Source organism: Protopterus annectens, chromosome 1.part0 (genome assembly GCF_019279795.1).
Source record: "Protopterus annectens isolate FY-2018-M chromosome 1.part0, PAN1.0, whole genome shotgun sequence".
In the NCBI taxonomy this organism is placed as follows: domain Eukaryota; kingdom Metazoa; phylum Chordata; order Ceratodontiformes; family Protopteridae; genus Protopterus; species Protopterus annectens.
In genome coordinates this window covers 1277817801-1277842235 of record NC_056725.1, presented here as the reverse complement: position 1 = coordinate 1277842235, position 24435 = coordinate 1277817801, and the positions used below count along the sequence as shown (strand labels likewise).

Genomic DNA, 24435 nt, shown 5'->3' with positions numbered 1-24435 from the left:
TCTCAGTAAACAAAAGCAAATAAATAAATAAAATTAGCTTGTACAATGATGCATAGCAAATGCCGAATATAAGTTAACGTTATTTATGCTGAGCATGTTGTCTTGTAATAAAGTTATCTGTTTGCCAAAACTAATGTTAAATCCTGACATTTCTAAGAAGCGCTTACCAATAAACAGTATTTTACTAGATTTTTGCACCTGTGGTTCTCATCCTTTGCTGCAAATTTTTTGCATTTCTAAGATGACTCTGAATAAAAGTGGTATATATTTCATAGTGACATCTGACATGGTGTCAGAAATGGGATTTTCTCAGGAAAAAAAAACTGAATAATATCTCCTAAACCATGTATATCACACCTAGGTCAGAGGTGATTGCCTTTGCTGAAAACCATTGCAAAGTCCTTATTTTAAAAATTTAAATTGTTTAGAGTAAAAATACAGAGTGTCTCCTGACATGATAAAGTTTAGCCTACCAGAGTCATATGAATTCTTGAAACCATTTTGTTGGCCTGACTAGACTCAGAGATTCACATGATTTTGTCCAGTAACAAAAATGAAAGAAGCAGAAGAAATTCAAGTAAACAAGCTTTTCTATGGTATGAGTTGAGAGGTCAAGCCATATACAGCTCCTTTGCATTTATAGAGAGTCAGAGTATTACATATGAATCAATAATTAGTGAATGCAATGAACATTTTGTTTTAGAAAGAAATATAATACATGAGAGAACATGAAGAGAAAAAACAAGCAAAGTGTAGCTGGATGCTCACAAAAGTAGCAATAACCAAAAAAAGACCAGAATTGCAAGATGTGAATTTATTGAGACCTTTTTTCCTGTTACATGAACCTAATTAATTAACATGTGGCACATGAAGTGGCTGTTGTAGCACACTTATGGGAACCTCCTCAATGTTCACAAAATCTTATGTCTCTTTTTTCAGGGTCATAGACTATTATGCTGTCAGTGAGTTTGGCTTTTTTATTTCTCTCTCTCCGTATCCTCTGTCTGTCATGCTGACAGTCAAGAGCCTTCCTACTGACATTGAGCCCATTGTACACTCTAGCAGTGCGGAAAGCCCCAATGTATGCCCTTCCTCCCCTGTCTGCATGGTCTGGCACCTGAGGTGCTGTTCACATTCAGGTTGCCTAGGAAGCAGTTAGGACTTTATCCCTGTATGCCATTGGCACAGACAATTTAGCCTTTATTCCATCTAAATGCCTCCATATGGCAGAATCATTACCCATGGCCACTGTTTAAGACAGAAATTATACACAACTCTCAGTTCTAGATACATTTACAGTTGTAACTATGTTTTCATACACAAATTTAATACCCAGGTACAACATTTTTCATCTTAGCATTCTTGTCAAGCTTCTTCTTATGATCTTAGGGTCATAGAATCATAGGAGGTTACTAGGCTGATAGACCCAGGTCCCTTACAAGCCTAGCCAAGTTCAACCCATATTCCTAAAGGTGTCTGGTACAAGCAGACACTACAATCAGCACCTATTTCCCCTGTCCAAGAGAGGCATAGGTGGAACCCCTGGGGTGAATTTCTGTGTGCCCATCCAATCATCCAAATTACGCTTAAATATGGTCAATGAGGGGGTTTGTTTGACATGTATAGGAAGCTTGTTCCAAAACCTCTGTGAGACAAATCTGTCTTTTCAGCAAGTTCTGTTGATGTCACATACCAGGTTAAGGTCCTTTGAGCAAGTGACCCATGTGCTATTTGACTTGTGAATGTCTGACATTTCCATTAAATCTGGGTTAGAGATTTCTCTATATTCACAGATCACCTCTGAGCAGTCTGTAAGACACAGACTACAATGACAATGATTTCAGTCTGTCCACATAAACACAGATCTTCAGATCATTTGGAGAGAATATTGCTTTCATATCTGGTAGAATCAAGTCAAATATGGACCACAGCCTTTATGAAATAAGCATTTATACAAGAGACAAATCTGTCTTCATCTGAGGTATAATTTTGTAGTCAAACAAGTAAGTTTTGTTTCCACAGTTTACTCTTTCCTTCATTTTCCTCATCACTTCTTTCAAAGTCTACACAGTCCTCTGTTTTAGGCCATTAGATGAAATAAGAGTTCCTGGAATCTTATGTGTATTAAAACATTGCCTTGTTTTTTTCAATGCTTGCTTCAGAAGTAGAGAAAATCTAAAATCAGCAAGCTTGTACACCTGTTCAGAAAGGTGCAAAGAGCCAGTAGTCCCTACCATATCATGGGAAATTCAAAAACAAACCACCCTGATGGTCCATCACCATATATAAAGTGTACAAAAGCAACTCCTTAATCTTTTAGTAGATCCAAAATCCATCTTTTCGAAGATAATATGATAAGCATTACAAAAATACTGAAGAGCACTATCAGGTCCACTAAAGGAACCCATGGACTTAGGCTGGCCTCTGAAGTCAACGATGATTCTAAAAGTTCTTTTTTAAGGTTAGGAAGGAAAATACATTTTTGTAGAGGTGCCAGGTTGGGGGTGGCACCGGGTGATTTATACTTCACAACTGTTCAGATTTTTGCAGAATGTTCAGATTTTTGCAGAATGTCCACATTTTTGCCTCATATTTTCGTAGTGGACCTCATTTTATTTGTGGTTTTCGGTCAAATCACTGAGGATTCAAGTCACTAAATAATGACACACATTTGAGTTTCAGACTTTATATCCTTCAGAAAATGCATGCTAAAATAAAACCTGTTAGTCTAACAACTTTCTAAGTTTATAAGAACAATATTTAAAATCTGTCTCTGTTTTGGGACCTTTGTCCCCTATTATTTTAAGCTTTGTCAAGATTTCTTGTGGTAAGAGGTTGAGAGGTATAGAATGCATTGTTAGCTAGCCACACCTCTGATTATAAATCCTTCTTTAACTATATTACTAAATGGCCTCTTATTCTGACCCAATTGATATTGCCAACATCCTTATAATCTATTTAGTGCCAAGTTCACCCCGAGACATCTATTCAAAGCACACTCTTCAAACTGTTTAACATAAGTTTATCTACTGGTTTTGCCCCTGATGAGTGGCACACAGCAGTGGTGCTATCCCTCCATAAGGGCGACCTTAGAACTTACCATGGTAATTACAGGCCTATCAGCCTTGCAAGCCTCATCTTCAAAGCCATGGAATGGATTATAACTGACTTCATAAACTGAGACATCAAAAATCTTGCTAGACATGAACCCCAACATTTAGCTTTGTAAAGGATGGAGCCTGTTTATTTAATCTGGAAAATATCATCATAACGGTTACGGAGACTACATATGGTGAACATGAAGTGCACACAGCATATTTTGACCTAAGAAAGGTCTTTGACACCATTGCCCCATGGTGGCATCCCATATAAGCTAAATGCTTTAAAACCTGACCCATATGTGGTGAGCTAGATAAACTGGCTGAAAGACAGAACCCACACAATGAAAGTTACAGATGCCTCATTAGAAGGTATGCATGTTACCAGAGTTGTCTCTCAGGGCTCAGTGCTGGGACCTTTCCTTTTTGGTATTTACTTCTCAGATATCCAAGGCGGAGCCAAGAGCTCTGGCTAACAAAGTTTGCAGATGACTGCAGATTGTTAATTCACCATATGATACCCAAGCCCTCCAGAATGAACTCTCTTTAATAAAATGAACTCAAACTAGGTGCTAAAAAGTGTAGTATCATCACTTTTGATAAACAACTCCTCTCCTCATCATACTGTCTAGACAGCACACCTCTACAAAGTGCTAATGTAGTTAGGGACCAGGTACCTGGACTGATAGTGCCATCTCATTTTATCATCATGTAACAATGGTTGTCAGGAAATTCTTTTATTTAGCCTATATAATTGCCAAAGAAGTCAAGTTCTAAAGAGTTAATCAGTCCCTTATACTCAGCATTGATCAGACCAGTTATTGATTATAATGCTCCCTTTGTGATGTATCGAAATAAACATATCAAACAATTAGAAAGATCCCAGAGGTTCTTCACTAAAAAGATCACAGCCTAAAGTTGCCTGAGCTGCCAAGAGAGGTTGGAAGGTCTACCCTTTTTCCCAGTGTCTTACAGACTTATTTCTAGCTTACCATGTCAATACTCAAGCCAGAGACCTAAAGCTTCATCAACAGATATATAAATCATAGTGGAGAAACAGGTTTATAACTCGGTGCCTCCCAATCTTCTGTCATAAGCTTCCCTTGTATGTTAATCAGTGCAAGTCACTATCTTCCTTTCAACATAAACTATGATTAGATGAATATCTGCCAGTTTCTTACAGGTTTGACAAGAAGGACTCTCCTGGAGAAAGTAAGCACGGCCTGAGTGAGGGCACTTTCAAGGCTAGTATGGTCATAAGACTCAGTAGTCTTGGGATATCTATGAATCTATAACTCCTGACATCCACTCTAAATGAGCATCTACCAATTCTAAAAACATTTTTTTCATGATGTAGACAAGCATAGCACACAAAGAGTCTAAATCAAGTCTTTTAAAGTCATTTCCATGAAAATAAAGCTACATTAGGTAGTAATTTTGCTGTTTGCTTGGCATTTACTACATATCTTTGCTTCTTTGTCAACACCCTAATTTATGTCAAACGTAATGCATTTGATAGTGCTAAGTCTTTCATAATGAATAGTGCTGGATGAGCCTGATGTAACATTTTTATTGTGTTGAATGACCTTTTGGAGGGAGTATGACACTAGTTCCCCTCAAGAGACACTCCTCTCTGATATTTAAGACTAGTTTTCTGGGAAACTAAGGCATACAGCTTAGCTCAGCTACAATGGATCAGCCATTCAGTATGTAATCATAAAGTCGGGACAAAATTACACATTTGAAAGTCCATTGTTTAAACTGTTCAGAATCTGCCAGTGTGTTCTTCCTGACATTTAACAACAGTACATCATTAGTGGTGTTCAAGTTTGAATGGAAAGACCTACACCTTACTTAGTATATCAGCCTTAGCAGGGCACCTTTCTCATTTGTTGAAAATATAATACTTGCATGCTCTCAGTATCTCTACCCAGTGCTGTTCTCTTGGTGAATCCATTTGCTGAATATTTTTAGTGATGCCAGATCATTGTGATGGTCTATGGGATCATCACTGGACTGACCACATCTATCTGGCTTATATGGGGGGGTTACCCATAATGCATCATGACTTGAGTAGGCTTTGCATGAAGAAGCTATGTGTGTGTGTATTCTGAGCTGTCATACTAATGCTGAAACTGAAAAATAACATTAATGAGCTTTCAAGTGCCTCTACTGCATTATAAATTCATTTGAATACTTGTAAAAGGCATCCCATTATGGCACGTCTCCTATAATTAAGCAACATTAATGAGTGGGTTATAATCTGATTGTGTGTTAACAACATGAGCATGCAAATACCTATTTACTTTTTTATTCCAGGGATGATGGATCGAAGATAAATAACCATGAGATTTCTCAGTGGTATTAGGCATTTTGTGTCAATGAACATCTGCTGGAACAATTACATCTCTCTGAGTAGAATAATGAATAAGCCACCAGAAAACTGCAACAAAGTTTTTGACTTTTGAAGTACTACTTCTTGTTCTTTTGTCCCACAACCACGATCTATCTTTGAGGAACAAATGATACAAGAGAGTTGTAAAAAGTTGCCAGATTTGTTAAAGACATATTATAACTAATTCAATCCAAGCTTTGCTTTCAGCTCAGTTCTGTGTTTGGGACATTTTATTTATTTATTTGTTATTTATTAGGTGAAGGGGCTGATCCATGGACCATTTAGGCCATGACAGCAGGAGTAAATGCATTATGTACTATCACAAGCAATATAGTGTAGGCAAACGGAGTTGCATTCTTTTATAATTTATAATCCGGTCTTACCAATGAGGACATTACACTGGGGGGGGGGGGGGGTGCAATGCTACTCCATATTTGTGAGTACTATGTCAAGGATATTTGAGCCCCTAGTGGGAGTGCAGACCAGCTGTTCCACAGCATTTGCACTGAAAAGTCCAGGAATGTCTGAGCCTCCATGTTAGTGGTCATGTATATTTCCCAGTTTATGGAGGGGTAGTTAAAATCACCCATAAGTTGTGCTTTGGGCTGAATGGCAAGGTAACTTCAGCTAAGTGGAGTGGATTTCATGGTTTATGGTTGGGGACCTGTAGCTAGCGATGATATGTTGGGGGATTTTGCCTATGGTCAGCCGGACATGGAGGAGCTCAAGCAAGTCATCCTGTTTTGCCAATCTTGAGGTGTGACTGTTTTTTTATGTAAATGGAAACACTGCATCATTTCATATTTTTTCTTTTCAGTGGTGGTCTCAGTGTTTGATAGCCATTGTAGCCTTGCACTGCCAGGGTGCTTTCCATAGCCTTGAACCACCTCTCTGTAACTGCACAAATGTCAGCATTCTTCAGGGCAAAGAGAGCTTTCAAGGAGTGAAGTTTCTGGTTAAAACTCCTAACACTGAGCAGTAGTTCTTCAGCTTGGCATTAGAAGAATTTGTTACATTGGTAGGTCTGTTGGTTTGGCACTGCTTAAAATAGTCTCTATAGGGTGGCTAATGCCTTGGCTAGTATACAAAAGCCTAGCAGTGACAGGTGCAGACCATTTCTGGCAAAGCAACGTGGTCTGTTGATTATTTCATTCCAGGCAGACAAATACTAGATCCCCTTGGAATGACACCAGTAGCTAAGCCAATTATTGAAGTCAACCATTTTCTGTTTGTATTGTGGTATCATTCTTGATGAGGGTAGAATACTGCTCCATGTGAGGCTCATGCCCACCTGCAGTACATATTCAGAAATGTTCATCATGTCTCTCTTCATATAGCCCAGGGATGTACATCTCAGGTCATTCACACCCACGTGTACTATGACTGAGTCATACTGGCACTTGTGGATGGGTGACCTGATTGCAAGCATGATCTGGCAAATCCTGACTCCTGACAGACAACTGACTGTAACCCTCTGTTTATCCGACCTAGTGAAGGAGGTGTCCATTTGTCTCATGATGGGGTCTCCTATGACCAAGATGTTTGAATGTGTGGTGTTTTGCCTTATGAACTTGCTTGTGAAGATACTGAGATGTGTATTTTTATGTCAAATGGTTGGTGTTGACTTGGCTTTGTTTGCATGTCGTTTCTGATTGCAGCATATGGGAGACCTCTGAGGTTTTGATAAGTTACCTGTGAGTACCTCTGCATATGTGGGTTTATGTGTCAAGACATTATTTAGTGAGGGAAATGATGTACGTGTGTTGACAACCTGTTTGTCATTTGACTTGTCAGTATATGAGAGTTGTGTCTCAATTTTCATAGTGTAACTACATCTCTCACATACTGCATTTGTTTCAGGATTAAGTGTACATGAAATGATTGCTACACTGCCTAAGGATGCCCATGCCCACCAGGCTGGCCATAGAGATACCAGGAAAGTGTCTATCCATTGTTTCAAGTTTTTTACTATGGTTTAACCAGGGAGAAGAGTGGGTAAATTTGACTGGACTGGAATGATAGCACACAGATGAAGAATGGGTGCTATACCCAGTGTGAACTGCAATTATCCAACAAGGCAATGCTGCTGGAGGGCTAGGGAAGGTTGCAGAGATAGTTATTCTGACGGACATTTTAACCTGAAAGCATTGCATCTATACAGGGCACTGTTAACCAACGCTGCATGCAGAGCAGCCTAGTGCAAACACTGTGCTTACACAGAATCAGAAAAACAAGCTTTACAACAGCAGGGCCTACAGACCAACCAGGAAAACATGCAATAAGCTTCCAGCCAGCAGCCATCAACTAAGACAGGTTTGCTATGGCATACTTCTGCCATAAGAATGCAGTCAGGAAACCTTCTTAATGTAAAAATGCTGGTTTTAGTGCTCAAGTGCAAGGAAAAGACACACTCTAGATATTCCTGTAAAGCTAGCAGACACAATGTGATTAAGTACTATAGCAGCAAAGGAAACAGTTCAGCTTTAAAACACAAGTGTGAGAAATGCAACAATTAATACAGGATGTTTACGAAATACAGTAAAAATAATCAGCAGAAGTACATAATGATGCGTATTTTCATTCTTTTAGCAGCTCATAGCTTTAGAAAAGGTAAATGTTTATAGCTAAATTCTCCTTCAAAAGTATTTATAGTTAAGCATTTCTTAGGCTAATCATCTAAAACTGCTTGCTAACAAGTTTGTCTTATATCTAATTTTGAAAACCTTGGACCCCCTGTTAGCAATTCACAAAGACCTTTTTTTCCGGTTATAGGGTGTTGTTTTAAAGAAACTAATTGGTTACTAGTTAATTCATAATCTCGCCTCACAGTAAGACATTGTCCTGTTCAATTCTCAGCTAGAGCGTCTTCTGTGTGGAGACATGCATGAATGGGCGTACTTTCGTTGAAGGTTGTGCATCAGGGCTGGCAACTCGGCACATAAAAATCTACTGCCAATCATTAGCGGACCGGAGTTCCGCTGTGGCGACCCCTAACCGAGAAAAGCCGAAAGACACAACAACTGAAACCTAATAGTTCCAATGCATTTCCATATAGTTGTATTAAGAACAGACCATTCAGAATTTTTAATGAGTTACAATTTTATTTTATTCATTGCCTTTTCTCCTTTAGCATGTTTTATTTAAGAAAATGACCTGCTACCAAAAAAACTGAATTACTCATCTGCTAAATCTTTAATAGCAGCTGCAGAACCATTTAATATTTCCAGGTCTTCCTAGTCTTGGACTTAAGGGCTCTTTATAAATACAGACTTTCAGAAAGTTTTTGCTTATTTTTTTATCTTCTACTCAGAGAGTTTTTTCCATTATCTTCAGTTACTATCAAAATACGATTTTGCTTGTTCGCTGACAGCAACAATACTATTGGTAACTCCTAGTATTTATAAGCATTCCCATATAAGTTTTCAGTGCAATATAAATTGGTTGCAAAATTATGCTGTTTCATTTATTTTTTCATGTCCATTTTATTGCTTGCAGTATCAACCTTAAACTTCAGTGGTTTCTTTCATATTTTCACTGACATATTTTTTGCTTCCAAGGAAAGGGTTAATATCCACATTTTGTGTTCAGGCCAGTCTCCTAATCCTCCCTCTAAGGATAGTTGTAAGTTTATTACTCTCAGAGTCCTGTGTCAATCCTGCCCTCCATCTCACTGTCTCAACACTCCATCCACTCTGCCACTTGAGCTTTATTTGTTACATTTGCACTGAGCTTCCTTTGTCCTCCCTCATCCGACTTTTCACATTTATTTGCTCTAAGTCCCCAGTACTGAGTTATCTACAGTTACAGTGATCTTAAGCTCATGATCTCCTGCATCTCTGTACTTTGTCATTCACTAGAAAACAAATACAGTGAACATTTTCCTATCTAGTAGCTAAAACTGGGTAATCTGTAACTGTTATTCATCTGTATGCTTTTGCTCATGAGCCCTTATTCAGTTCCAGCTACTCACTGGATTTATAGTGACCTCTTCCTAGGTTCTTCATAGAGCATCAACTCTGCCCTTTGTAAAATCCACTCATTGTGCCTTTGGTACCACTTCTGTAATGATGGATGAAGAAATATGTGTGAGAGCAATGCTGTAGCTATGTTCCATGTTAATCTGCGAAGGGACACCCATACTGTTTCTCCCAATCTGTCCCGTTGCTTGACACTGCTCAGCCTTTGAACCTAGACATCATTTCCCCCTTTGTGCTCTCATTATGTTCAAATACTTTGCAAAGTTATCTTATTGTTACCTCTATTTTTATAATGTGTACATGGACTGCATCCATTTATGTGATTTTGTCTGCTATATTGTCAATGATAGTTGAGAATACTGTTCTGTTGCTTAGCCAAAATATTTTGGATCCCATACATCATTCCCCACTAAATAAGCATTCCTACCACTGTAAGAATTATAGTAACACTATGATAGTCATCCTGACCTTTTCCCATTCATGTCTAGTCTATTTACATGCAGTCATATGGAGACTTACTTTTTAATATATTTATTGAATTATCACTTAAGACAGAGACAAACATACATTTATATAAAAGAAAACAAACCATGTCAACACGTTCCCTGTTCCCAAAAACTATATATTGCATCTGTTTTTGTATAATTATCATCAATCCATCATTACGTAAATTGCTCGCTTCCTGCCTCCCCTTAAATCTCACTCCTCCTCCAAAATCATTATTCTGCATGCATTGCTCCCATTATTTACATTTTTCTATGTAATTTTCTCCTACCACTTTCTATAGATCCCATTTCCAGTTTTTACCTGTGTTACAACATTCAGCACTTCAAATACAGTTGATTAAGAATTTGATTTCCACTTTTTAGTAATTTATTTTTGGTAGAGAATTAAATGGATCTATATTACATAATTGAACTTTCAAAAGTTTGAGTGTCATATGGTCGACACCATATGATTGAATTTTTGAAAGTTCAAACGTTTTAATGGAGATCTCTGTACAGCATGGAATGGGAAGATTTCCCTTTTTTGCACTGTAGTGCAATCTTGAAGTTGGTGTATTTAAAGAGTGGGGGTGTGTGGGGAGTGCAGGCCCCACGATGGCAGTGCTGCTTAAAATGTTCAGGTAGGTTATTTGTGTAGTTTATTTATTTTTTTATTAGATATTCAAACTTTTAAAAGTTCGATCATATGGTGTCGACCATATGGCAGTCAACTTTTGAAAGTTCGATTATCTAATATAGACCCAATTAAACTTAACAATGTTGGACTATGTCTGTGCAATTTAGATCCTGTATCCTAGATAAAAAAAATAATTTACTTAGTTAAACCCATTTGCTCAACCAATATTTCTGACAGAGTACTCTGTTTTTTTTAAAGTCTGTTAACTCATTACTCCTCCAAAACATATATTCCAAGTTACCTCCTTCTTGCCCATCATACCTACAACATTTGCCATCTACCTGAGGAAAATTCTTTGGAGTCTGCTTTGGGTATAGAAATACTGATGCAAACACTTTCAAGCAAAATCCTACATATTCTAGACTTTGTTTCATATTTGGGAGGCATATATATGCCCTACCATCGTTTCCTTATGAATTGCTTATCCAATCTGTTTTCCATTTTTTTCTAAACTCCTTTGATTCCTATAGTTATTGTGCAATATTGTATATGTCTTATTAATTATCCCTTTTTAACAACAGCTTCAGTTCTAGATTCAACTAAAAACTCTACTAGAGTAGGTCTTTCACCTAGGATTCCTCTATCCATTTCTCTTTGACTATACTCTGATATCAATGTGTGATAGGGAAGGCAGTTTCTAGCCTGCAGTCCAGATGTCTTCTTGGCCTCTTCAATTCTATTACCTTTTTCTCACTAGTGATTTACTCCCAATACCTTTGTTTCTTTGTTGGTTTTCTCTAGAAGATTCCACCACCTCTTGCATAGTCTGTATATCCCTAATTACATTCATCCATATTGGCAAACTCTCCTTTCTATTTTCTTGTGTTGGCTTAATTCTTAGAGTACTTTCTACTACTTTATAAATATTCTGTATGGCTATTGTTATTCTCCTTACGGATCTGCATCCAAAATCAAACTCTTTCTTTCTTTCTTGAAGGCATCCCCCCTTCCTGCTTCATTGTCATCCCTTTACAATTTGAATTATACTTTTCTGCTTTTGTTTTGTAGATAAGCCTTAACTGTGTAGCTGTAAAATATCCCTTCAAATCAGGTAATCCTAAACCACCTTGTTCTGTTGGAAGGATCAACTTATCCCACTTGACCCTTGCTATTTTCCCCTCTGAAAAAAATATTTTAACACTTTATTAATTACTGTCCATAACTTCTCTAGCTGATAAAAATATGCCTGACCTATATATAAAACTAAAAGGACTAAAAACATTTTCATTGCTTCTATCTTACTATCTATATCCAAAAACAAGAGCTTCCAGTTTCTCAGTTTTTATATTATCTTTTGTTTAGTTTCTTCCCACATATCCTTAGATGCCATGACAGAACCCTTTTTAATCCATACCCCTAAATACTTCATTTTATTGTGTCCTCGTAAGTATAGGTATTGCTAAAGCAATCCATGTGTATGTACATAGCTTACAGCTATAGGCGTTCTTATATCTTCATTACTTTTTATATCACAAAAAGACTTGGAACTGTGTCAAAATGTTTCACATCACTAAGATGTCCTTTTCTGGTTTTATCAAGTACAAAATAATATTCTCTGCAAATAAAGCCAGCTTTTCTTGATTACTGTACCAATTATATCCTTTAATTTTTGACTCTCTTATTTTCTTTGCCAATGCTTCTAAATATAAAGAAAATAACAAAGAGTAAATAGGATACCCCTGCCTGGTTCCTCTCTTCAAACAGAACTTATCAGAGATAAACTCTCACACTTTATTTTTTACCTCTGACCCTCATATATCATCATAATTAACCTTATTATTGTATCGGGGAATACACATGCTTCCATTATGCTGCCACCAGTCAGTTACTCTAAGGCTCTTACAAAGGTACCAACGTATACTGAATAAAATTAACATAATATAAATAGTAGAGCTTGACCAATGCAGCAAGGCTTTCAGGAGCGGCCACCTTGTCACTAAAATAAGCATAAGTACTCTCCAGATGTTAAAAGTATTCTCTAAAAGACCAGTCACAATGAAAGGTATAGAAATATTTAATAATAAATAATAAAATAGAAAACACAAGAATGCTGAATATGTAGTTATAATAAACACCAGAGTTTCAGCCACAGGAGATATAAAGAATAACATCGTTGGATAGATTCACACAGATGCAGAAAAGTAATATTTAACTAATCTCACTATATTGTCCTAAATTACTAAAGAATTACTGTCCCCTAGTTAAGTTACTTACAACAGCAAGGCAAGACAATGAGTGTTGAGTTGCTTACTACAGCAAGGCAACATAAAATGTGAGGTTGTGTGAGATATCTGTGAGAGATCTTTCCTGTTAGGTTCTGAAAAACAAAGTGCTGCTGCGAGAGTTCTGTAATATCTCTCACTAATATCTAAAAAAAAATTTCAGTGTTGGTTATAGAATGACATCACATCTGGTCACCTGACTGATACAATACATACACACAGCTTTGCTAAGATCTGTTGCAGCATCTGAAAGCTAGAAAACAATATCAATATGTCCACCCTTCCAAGGTAGCAATTAGTTCACCCCCTAAGGACAATACAGTAAAATTCCTAGTCCTGGTTTACCCAGACATTTTTTGTCTCTTGCTGCAATCAGACCTGTGTAAAAGTATCTATGAGCACTGCACCTATGAGGAAAAATACAGGCAGCTAAAAGAACAAGAAAAATAAATGATCAGCAAGTAAGGCATCTCCAGTTGGGTCAATACAGTTTATTTCATCCTGTTGCTGACTGAGCTGATTTGGTTGACTGACTGACTGACTGACAAAGTTTACAAGTGAGTATAGCACCTTTTATACAATTTTGACAGATGAAGTTCTGCGTCTTTAGACATACATTGCTTCCTAGTTTAGTCATGTAACTATTTTCAAAAATGCTGTTGCAGCAGACTATTTTTGTAGAATTGCTATACAACAGGTTTTCCTTTTTTGTAACAAGTACAGAGTAATCATTTCTTGCTTCAGCTTGCTTTGTCATCATATGTTCTTATTGCTTGCATATCATAACATTTCTAATGAGAAAGACTATTTATTATTGTTACAGCTGCAGTTTACAGTATTATTACTGTTGACTAATTCAGAATTGATGAACGTTTGCAACTTACAAAATAATACAAAAGCTTAAAAGAAACTTCATATAAAAATCTGCAGCATGTATGTGTAAGGCACAACGTCTGCTCCTGTCATTCATTTTATAGACAACGTATAAAATAGAATAATATACATTTTCTTATTCTTTGATGTTTGTAGCATACATGTACATTTTACAGAACATGTATTTTACACTTTGTTTATTCTTTGCACTTATTGTTTAGGAATGTTTTGATAGCAATAGAAAAATACTGATTAAGATATGTTTTATACAACTTTTAATAGAATGCCATTTACTGCTGTTACAATACATCAGTGTGTGACCCTTGTTCCAGGCTGCTGTGACCTTTTCATTCTATCTTTATCCTAATAGTAGGCTGAGCTGACAATTCTAAAAACCACTGTGAAGTTTTATAGCTGGTTTACATCTGTCATTTGACATCTGATTATTAGAGGAATTATTTTCAACATAAATATTTGCTTGTTTTAATAATTATGCCTTGCTAAAGAGAGGAATTATTCATAAGCACTATCTTATCTTGGCTGATGCCCTTTTAGCCAGGCATTGTATTTCCATGCAGCTTTGTATTATTTTATGTCACTGGCATTCACATAAAAGATTGTTCACACATGCTGCTCAGAAAGATTTTGTAATGCTGGAGTCTCAAGATTTCTATAACAACCTGTAAGATAAAATCAAATAATTTAATTTTCAGGCTAGTTTTCAAAAGTAGCTGGACTGAGAATAACCTCTTCCCTTCCAGAATTCTCTGTTAAAACATATACATTTAATCAGTTATAATAATACTTTCTGACATATATGTACATCCCTTTTCTGCCTAGTAGGACTCAGTGCTGATGCATTTTTAACACAAGCAACTTTACAAATACATTTTTAACACAAGCATCTGTACAAATCAGTGTGATAGTCAAATGATATAAAATTCTTTACAAAACTCCAGCTAGCTATGCTGGCATATGTTTCACATGCACTGCCCTGCTCTTCCTTGCACAAATGGCACTACCTCACATCATCACAAGCTGTTTAAAACTTTTTCCATTGTTTCCAGCATTGTGTTATTTGGGTTGATATACTCCTTCAATGTTTCATTTATATTAATCAGCTCTGAGATGAATTGCTGGATCATATTGCTGGCTGGCCTCTGCTTATAGGCATTCTCTGACAGCATGTTTGTGCTTCTCTGACCCTTTGTCTGTAGTACCCTCTTGGCAGTTCCCAGGGAACTGAAGGATTTAGGTCTGTGAGAAAAAATTCTAAGAGTTGCTGGGTACATAAGCTTAAATTTCAGCCCTCTTTGCCTGCATGCCTTGTTGCCCAGAATGAATGCAGCCTGATGGCATCGAGTGAAGGCTGAAAAGTCATTGCTGATATATAACCTTCTCTTACCACATATAATCCTCTTACTGGGGTGCCACAACTCTGAAATAATTGGCTACTTTAGGGCATAGGAGTTAAAGTGTACTAATATTGGTCTAGGTCCCTCTCTTGCTCTTTTTGATAGATTCCATGCTGTCCTATGGGCCTTCTTGATGAGAATCTTGGACTCTTTCAAGCCATTTCAGATGGTTAAATGCTGCCTTGTGCATGCTATGCAGTCTCTTCTGTCTCTTCCTTACTCCACTACTTCAAATTTCATTATTTTCCTCCTTGATATGTCCTTTTGTTCTACTAAGTTTCCTTCCATTACATCTAGTTTTGCATCAGAGGTTTCCAGCTTTGATATCAGGATCTCATTTTCATGTAGGAGGTTCTATATGACATCTGTGTGTTCATTTACTATTTCAGTAACCTCCATTAAGGTCTTATCTGTACTTCTCTGGTATACTTCGAGTTTCATATTATATTTTGCACCTCCCTAAAAATGTCTCCTAGTGTTACTTCTTCATCAGCTGAGTCACTCAGGTTTGGTTTAGTTTGCTGTGATCCATCACCATTAGTTGAGGTCATTCCTGCTCTACTCCAGCCCTCTGTGACTTTAGCTTCATTCCTCTTTTGTTCTTGTTTGACATTCATAATTTTTCAATGGCTCTACAATTTTTACTTTTTAATTACTCTCCTGTTGTAGATTTCATTTATTTTTTGCCACAAAATCACTTTATTTCAGTGAGCAGGGTGCGGAGTGACCGATAGACACTACTATTCCCTGAGTGGTATACTTGAAGTCCTTCGTCTGGATGACATTCTATCTTACAGTATTCAATTTTGAGAATGAATTTACCAATTCTGCCATCAATCACTGGACTGAGGTGCCTTTCCCCTCATAACTGTGTCCTGTCCCCCTTGTGTTAACACATATCCCGACCTCTGAAAGATTAGGTTTTTTAGTATCCCTGTATGTAGAGCTCATAGTGTTGGACCTGACACTCCTTATAATGTTTAGTTGTATGATTTTTGTGCAATTACTTTTGAACTTGAATCAAACGTGGAAGACCATCCTCCTTTGTGGTTATGTTACAGACAAAGCATTACCTCATGGCTTTTCAATGTGCCATTGCCGTTGTATATATATTCATACTCTCCACATAGCTTATTTACTTTTTGTGGATCTTTGTTAATGTCTCCATTCAGACTGCAGAAAATGTTTATAATGCCTGGGGATTTTGCTATGGGATAGCTGAGTAGGCTGAATCGTTTAATACTTATCACTTCGAGGAATGCTATTGTCATCTTTTCATGCACTGTGATTCATTCATAGGTTCATAAGTTCATAGGTGTGTACTAGGCTAATGGCCCTGGAGCCTTTACAAGCCTAGCCCATAGAAGTGCCCTGGCATTGTGCTGCCTGACATTAGTTCTCAGTGCCTAGTAGAACAACTGGAGTGATCCCTGGGGTGAACTTGCTATTTTCCATCCAGTCATCAAGATTTCTCTTGAAGAGGGCCAGTGAGGTGCTCTGCTTGACATGTATAGTATATCTATTTCAGAGTATGGGCAGTCTCTGGGTTATGAACCTGTCCCTCCAGCATGTTCTGTTGATTGTGGTAATGAGATTGAGGTCTCTGGAGTGTGTGGTGTGGAGGGATTGGGATTTCGTTAGATGTAGCATTTCTAGCAGAGCTGGGTCAGACATGGCTTTGTAAGTCAAGCAGAGATCGCCTCTTAGTAGATGATATGAGACAGAGAATAGCTGGTGTTTTTGAGTCTGTCCATGCAGGATATGTGTTTAAGGTCTAGGATCCTCTTTGTGAGGTACTTTTGTGGCTTCTCCAGCTGTTGCAGGTGTCTAGTGAGGTACATGCCAAATGGGGCATTGTACTCAGTGATTGGTCTAATGAGGGAAGAGTAGAGGGAAATGATGACCTCTTTCTTCCTGGATGCAAAACCATTAGTAATGAGTTGTGCCACATAGAAGGACTTCCTGACCACAGTGGCAATGTGGTAGTCAAAGGAGAGGTTGCTGTCAACCCGTGTCCCCAGATCTCTTATAAAACCTTCAGCATTCAGTGGGCTCCCATTGATGTGGTAATTAGTGGGAACTGAGTTTTTCCCAAAGGGGATGACGATGCATTTTTTGGTATTAAGGTTATGGCCATGGTTTCGACACCAGTCATTGGTCTCAGTGAGGCCTTTCTGTAGGATGTCTGCAACACTTGGGGTGTGAATAATGGCTCACAACTTGCAGTCATCTGTGAACTTGGTCACCCAGAGTCCCTTTGTGTTGGCCTAGAGTTCTGAGAAGTAGATGCTAAACAGGAGAGGACCCAGGACCGATTCCTGTGGGACTCCACTCGTGACTGGTTGGCCGTCTGACTTATAGTCCAGTACTTTCATACTGTGGGTTCTATCTGTGAGCCAATTTGCAACCCACCTAACAATATAGGGGTTGATGCCTAGTTTGGTGAGTTTATCAATAATTCCTGAGTGAGGAATGGTATCAAAGGCCTTGGCCAGATCGAGGTAGGCTCTATGAACTGCCTTACCTTCATCCACAGCTCTGGTGACTGACTCAAAGAAGTCAACCAGGCTGAGCAGGCATGATCTACCTTTCACAAAACCAAATTGCGTGGGATCTAGAGTTTGGAGATTCCCTATATCCTTGTTAATTAGGTACACGATGATGCGCTCCATAGCCATACATATCAGACTCGTCAGGCTAATGGAGTAAATTTCCAGGGTCTGTAGTCGCTCCTTCTTTCATGTTGTGAAACATCCCTTCTTAGGCACTAATTTCAGTGAATGATATACAGATATCTTACTTTTCTTGTCTAATTTTACTGGAGGACATATCTTAACATGTTTATTTTTAATAAAAATTATCTTATTCTTCTTTGTATACTCAATCAGCATTTGATTTGTTTCTACTTTATTTTGGTAGATTTGGTTTGTTTGTATCCACTTACAGTAAACTTCTGGGATTTAGTTTGTGTCTTCATTTTTCTAACTACATGCAATCACAATTTAGTAAACTATCAACAAAACCTTTCTAATAACTTTATCAGGCAGACTGGCCTGCTACTGTAGAACCATTTATTAGAAAGGAATGCATATGACCATATACTGAAAAGATTACAAACTTTGGAATGCTACAGATGCACTAGTCAGTAGTATGTGATATAATTGAACAGCATGCTCAGTTTTGAGCCAAACTATAATATGAACAAAAGTAACAGCCAATACATTAAAAAGATGACCTTTTCAGTAATGGCATAGTCCTAAAACAAAACAACATACTTTATTTTTCACGAGTAGGTTGGTATGAATGCCTGTTGACAAACCAGAAGGGAATTCACTGAGATTAGATATCCCAGAGTAGAAGCTAAGAACATTATCTTTATGAAGAAGTTTCTAGTATAAGGATAGTATATATGGAAACGGGAGTTCACTAACCCATTGAGACTTTGATTTGTTGTATTTGGGCACATTTTATTTTGCACAGACATTAGTTCAGAAAAGATATGTTGGAATCCCAGCACCCCATGTTCATAGTCTTCTTCTATTTCTATTTCTGTATCTGAGACTGTACTAATCTTGCATAATGCATTTAAGCTGTTCTCCAGTCATGTTAGAGTACATGTAACTCCTGATGTCTGTGCAAGGCACACCATATCTGTGCACACATTAAGTCAGCAATCAGTGCTCCATTTGATGCATCTGTATCCCCCTTGTACTATTTGAACTAATTCCTGGTAGAGAACTTTTCCATAAAATCCATTGTATATTTTCTGACTATGTGATAGGACCTTGTGGTATAGCTTTCTATGCATGTATTTATGTATCTATCTATCTAGCTAACTATCTGGTTATATGTTTGTCTGTCTACCTGCCTATCTATCTTTGTGTGTGTGTGTGTGTGTGTGTGTGTGTGTGTGTGTGTGTGTGTGTGTGTGTGTGTGTGTGTGTGTGTGTGTGTGTGTGTGTGTGTGTGTGTATGTGTTCACAAGCATAATATTTTTGCACATGCAGTCTTTGAGACATTTCCTTCTTGGGCAGGTTTATTTCAGAATCTGAAGTAACTAAATACAAATAAATACATAAAAATTAGGACAGTTGTAATAGAGTGTGAAATTTATAGAAATTTAACGGACTGGCAAAAAAAAAAAAAAATATATATATATATATATATATATATATATATATATATATATATATATATATCTATATATATATATATATATATATATATATAGTTTAAATATTTTGAATGAATGGTTAATTGAGGGTTTTATGTAAAGAATTATGTAGTTGACTACTTAAATTCATATGTAATAATGAGGATAGAAGACAATTAAAGAACTGATGACCGATAGTACTGAATAATAATCCTTATAAGATTTTTATGAAAATAATATGAACGAGATTTAAAACTAGAATGGAAAACATCATGGAAGACAACATATATAATATAGAGGGGCTATCAAGAATTATTAAAGACAAAAAAGTTGTGGATTATATTATAAACAGAAAACAATAAGCAGAAATCATGATAGGAGACCTAAAAGACATTTGACACAATTGAACATGAAATCTAATGGATAATAATGAAAGAATATAATATAGGTGAGAAAGTTAGGAAATTATGTATGTTAAAGTATAGTAAAAATAAAGTAAAATACTTGTAAATGGTTGGTTAAGCCTGGAGGTACATATGAAGAATGGTGTGAGACAGGGATGTCCAATGAATTGTATATTCTTTGCATTGGCTATGAATGTGATAGTATGTGAAATAAATTACAAAGTGAAGGACACAGAGTATATAACACCTGAAGGGTTAAGAATTCCAGTTGTGTTAGCATATGCAGATGACACTATAATAATTAAAAAGAAAAACTACATTTGAATAAATAAAGCAATAATTTGCACAAATGAGTATATAAAGATGATAGGGATGGCTTTAAATAAAGAGAAAAGTGAAGGTTTAGGTGATCTAGTAAAGATTGGGGGTATACATTTTACAATGAGTGAAATTTCTGTGTTAGGTATAAAAGTTGGAAATTAAGATCCGAGTAGAATTTAAGGAGAAAAAAAAAACAATAGAAGAAATAAAACAAAACTGTCTTTTTTATGTATTCTGTACTGGTGAGAAAACTAGCATGCTTAGTGAATGTATTTATGTTGCCAACAGTATTTGAAAAGGAATTATTGCAGATATGTTTTTATTTATATGGGGTTCTAGATTAAGCCCAGTAAAAAGAGGAATTTTGTTTGTACTCATAAATAAAGAAGAAGGAGGCTTATGGTTAATTAATCCAGTGGTATATACTGCTTCATTAAATTTGTACAAAGTGCTAAAGTAGTTAAATTAAAAAGAGGAGAGATTAGTTGTAAAATTGTATAATTGACAGAACGCACACTGTAAAAGTAGCAGACTCCAAATCCAACTTCAGACCAATGACAAGTGGAGTACCATAGGGTTTAGTCCTGGGTCCTCTCCTGTTTGGTATCTACTTCTCTGAAGTACAGGCTAATACAGAAGGTCTTTGATTAATGAAGTTAGCAGATGACTGCAAACTAGGAGCCATAATTGAAACTCCTAATGATGTGGACATCCTACAAAAGGGCCTCACTGAGACAGATGCCTGGTGTCAAAGCCATGGCCTCAAGCTCAATGCCAAAAAGTGCATTGTCACCCCTTTTGGTAAAAATTCTGTATCCATAAACTACCACATAGGCGATAGTCTATTTAACACCAAAAGTGTGATAAGAGACCTTGGGACACAGGTGGACAGTAGTCTCTCCTTTGATAATCACATCACCACAGTAGTCAGGAAACCCTTCTAGATGGCACACCTCATCACAAAAGGTTTCTCATCCAGGAAAAAAGAGGTAATTGTTCCCCTCTACTCATCACTCATTAGACCCATTATAGAGTACAATGCCCCTTTTGGTATGTACCTCACAAGACATCTACAACAACTGGAAAGAAATACTTCACAAAGAGGATTACTGGCCTCAAACAGATGCCCTATGCAGACCATCTCAAAAAACTCCAGCTTTACTCTGTCACATATCGCCAACTCAGAGGCGATCTCTGCCTAACATACAAAGCTATGTCAAACCCAGAGCTGTTGGACATGCTCCACTTAAAGAAATCCCAATCCCTCCATGCTACATGCTCTAGGGACCTAAACCTTGTCACCACAATAAACAGAACATGCTGGGGGGGATAGATTCCTGTCCCAGAGACTTCACATATTCTGGAACAAACTACCTATCTATATCAAACAAAGCTCCTCATTAGCACTCTTCAAGGAAAAATCTTGATGATTGGATGGGAAATAAGGAATTCACCTCGGGGATCACTTCTGTGGCTCTGCTCGACAGGGGCACAGGAAAATAATTTTCTTGGGTGGTGAAAACCAGGGTACCTTTTTGGCTAGGCTTATATAGGGCCTAAGGCTAATAGCCTAGTACCTACCTATGAACCTATGATACATTTTAGGGTATGGTGTAAAAGAGAAAGTGTATAAATGAAGAAATAAAGCATTACTAAGAAAAATATATATTTTTTGGAAAATAATTGATGATATAGAAAAAGAAAAGTATAGTATAAGAATGTAATGATAAAACATTACTATGTAAAACCGTGGAGAAATCTAATAGATGAAAAATTAAAGCTATGAAAATGAAGAAGCAACTGGTGTAATCATGAAGTAGAATGTCAAGATTTTTTTGTGGAGACCGATAATAGGTAAATTGCCGGTAAAGGAACTATGCCATATAAGAAGAAAAGTGATAGAATATGTTTACACTGCCAAGAAGAAGAAACTATTGAACATATATTTTTGAAATGTAAAAGAGTAAAACATTTTTGGGGAAAACTATGTAAAGAAGAATTTTTTAAGATATAAAAAAATGGATACAATAAACATGGATATGATTAAATATTGATATAAGAATAGAAGAAAAGAATATGTTAAAAGAATAGATAAAAAGTTATTTTTTGTTATATGGAATGATGCAATAAATGAAATTATGCTTAATGGTAAATGGATTTTAGCAACAATATTAAGTAAATCAGATGGTGGTAATGGAAAAAGGAGTGGGGTTTAACAGGGATGAAAATTTGGTATGATTGTGTAAACAGATTTATATATGTGTATGTATGTATGTATGTTCACTTCTAAATATTTGTAAATATGTAAATATTTTGTAAATTAAGAGTTTTTTTATATAAATAAATGACCCCTACTATTTTCAGTAGGTGCCTTGAGATCTTTTACATCCACCTGAGTTACCGTCAACTCAAGCAGGTGGGGCTTCGGTTTAACATCTTATCTGAAGGATGGCATACTCAGGAGTGCAGGACCCCCTTATGATGCACTAGTGTCAGCAATTGATCTACCTGGTATGGGAGTAGAACCCATAGCCTTCTTCAACAAGGTGAGTATGCTACTCATTGTGTTACTGACACTGCATATGTACATTCTCCCCTCACTACTTTATTTGTTCCCATCTTTATTAACCTCCAGGAATCACAAAAAAGTAGAATTTGAGCAATGCTATAATAAAGTTGCTAGATTTGCAGCAAATAACCCTTTCAGAACCCACCGCTGTATAGCATTAAAAATCTTAAATTGGTTAGAACTACCCTATGAACTACCATATACACACCTTCTTTCCACCTATAAAATTATCCAGCATTCATCTGCCTGTCCATCAGTAAATACCATTCTACACAACTCTGTTCCCACTTGGTCATTATGATCCAAAGACCAAAAATTCCACTGTGTCCACAGACCTATTAAATCTGGTGTGCATGATCTGTACTCAAACCATGTTGCTAAGGCCTGGAACTCCTTACCTTTATCAGTCAGACTAATACCTTTCCTGTAGTCCTTTAAAACCATTCTGAAAAATGTCATAGCCAAAATCTGGCTCTCTTCTTGCTCATCCCCAGGGCAGACTATATCTCTAAGTATGAATTAATATCTATTCATACCATACACCTCCTTAATCCCCATTCTTTACCATCTTCCTTACTTCAATTCATTTTTCCCTCTGACCCTCTTTCTAAATATGCCATAATCCTTTTTTTTTAAATTCCTCACTTCATATTTCAATTCTTGCTTGCATTATAGTAACTTACCTTTAATTTTCTCTAAACTGGCTAAGATTTCTCTAAATATTAAATCATTGTCACATAACTCATATCTATTCCTAATCAATGTTTTCATTGTGTGTTATTTGGTATAATTATTTAAACTGTAGATATGTTTGTAGTATTTTTGAAGATTGGAAAATTATCGTTCTTAAAATGTTCTTGTAATACACTGGAGCTTTTCTCTCTGGCCCTCTGCTGAAAATGGGCTCCATGTCATTTGGACTTTCCTGGTAATCAAATGTCAATAATAATAAAAATAAATACATAAATAAATAGATAGAGAAAAGGGCAAATGTACCTAAATGTTGTGTTGTAATTCACATCGGTGACCCCTAAAGAGAGGACGCTTTTGTTCATTGGGCTTACTTGGTTAACAATTAAGATAAAGTAGAATTAAAAAAAAATAAAATAAATATTCTGATTTTACTTGAAGTAATAGTTAGTGGTTATTTTTTCAAAACTGTAGTAGCTGCATCCCTGGTAGGATATTATTTTGTTGCTGTGAAATTTAAACTAGCTAATACTAAATTTTTTTGAACAGGTTTTATAGCTGCAATAGATCATGTCCTGAAATGCTTTTCCTTGCAAGTGAATATTTCTTCTGTGCTAACAACATGGACTTCTGGCAAGACCTGCTCTGTACTCAATGGAATTCGAGTCCTAAGCCTTTTCTGGGTAATCTCTGGACACACCAGTCAAATGACTGCGTGGCTTAATTTAGGTAATTATGACATCCATTTCTTGTCTTGGCATGTTTTGAGACTAGGTGTTTGAAAAATAATTCTTCTGGAGTACCTAACTGAATATTAAATAAGCAACTTTCTCAATGGGGAAGATGCTATCACATTTTGAATCTGGATTGTTTTAGTAAAGCAACAAGAGAAAAAAAAATGTTATTTGTTTGCATTTGTGTGTTTGTGTGAGTATATGTGGGTGTTTGTGAGTGTGTGTGTGTGTGTGCATGTATTTGTGTATCTATGTATCTTTGCACATATATGTGTATGAATTTCGCTAGTTGTGAACACTTTTTTGATGGACTTGTTTGCAAGGCCAGCCTTATGTATAGATAAACTAGGCAGCATTTACAGAATTGCTCTCCCTGGTCTGGTAGGATCCCGTTTCTGTTAT

General features: G+C 36.7%; 1 protein-coding gene across 1 annotated transcript in view; it reads left to right on the top strand.

Moving 5' to 3' along the window:
* The window catches only part of LOC122801053 (O-acyltransferase like protein-like), a 676941-nt gene that overhangs the window by 148652 nt on the left and 503854 nt on the right, over positions 1 to 24435 (top strand). The window contains exon 4 of the mRNA XM_044070575.1: positions 23849 to 24028. Coding sequence (XP_043926510.1) covers positions 23849 to 24028 — 180 coding nt within the window. The remainder of the gene's footprint in view (positions 1 to 23848; positions 24029 to 24435) is intronic.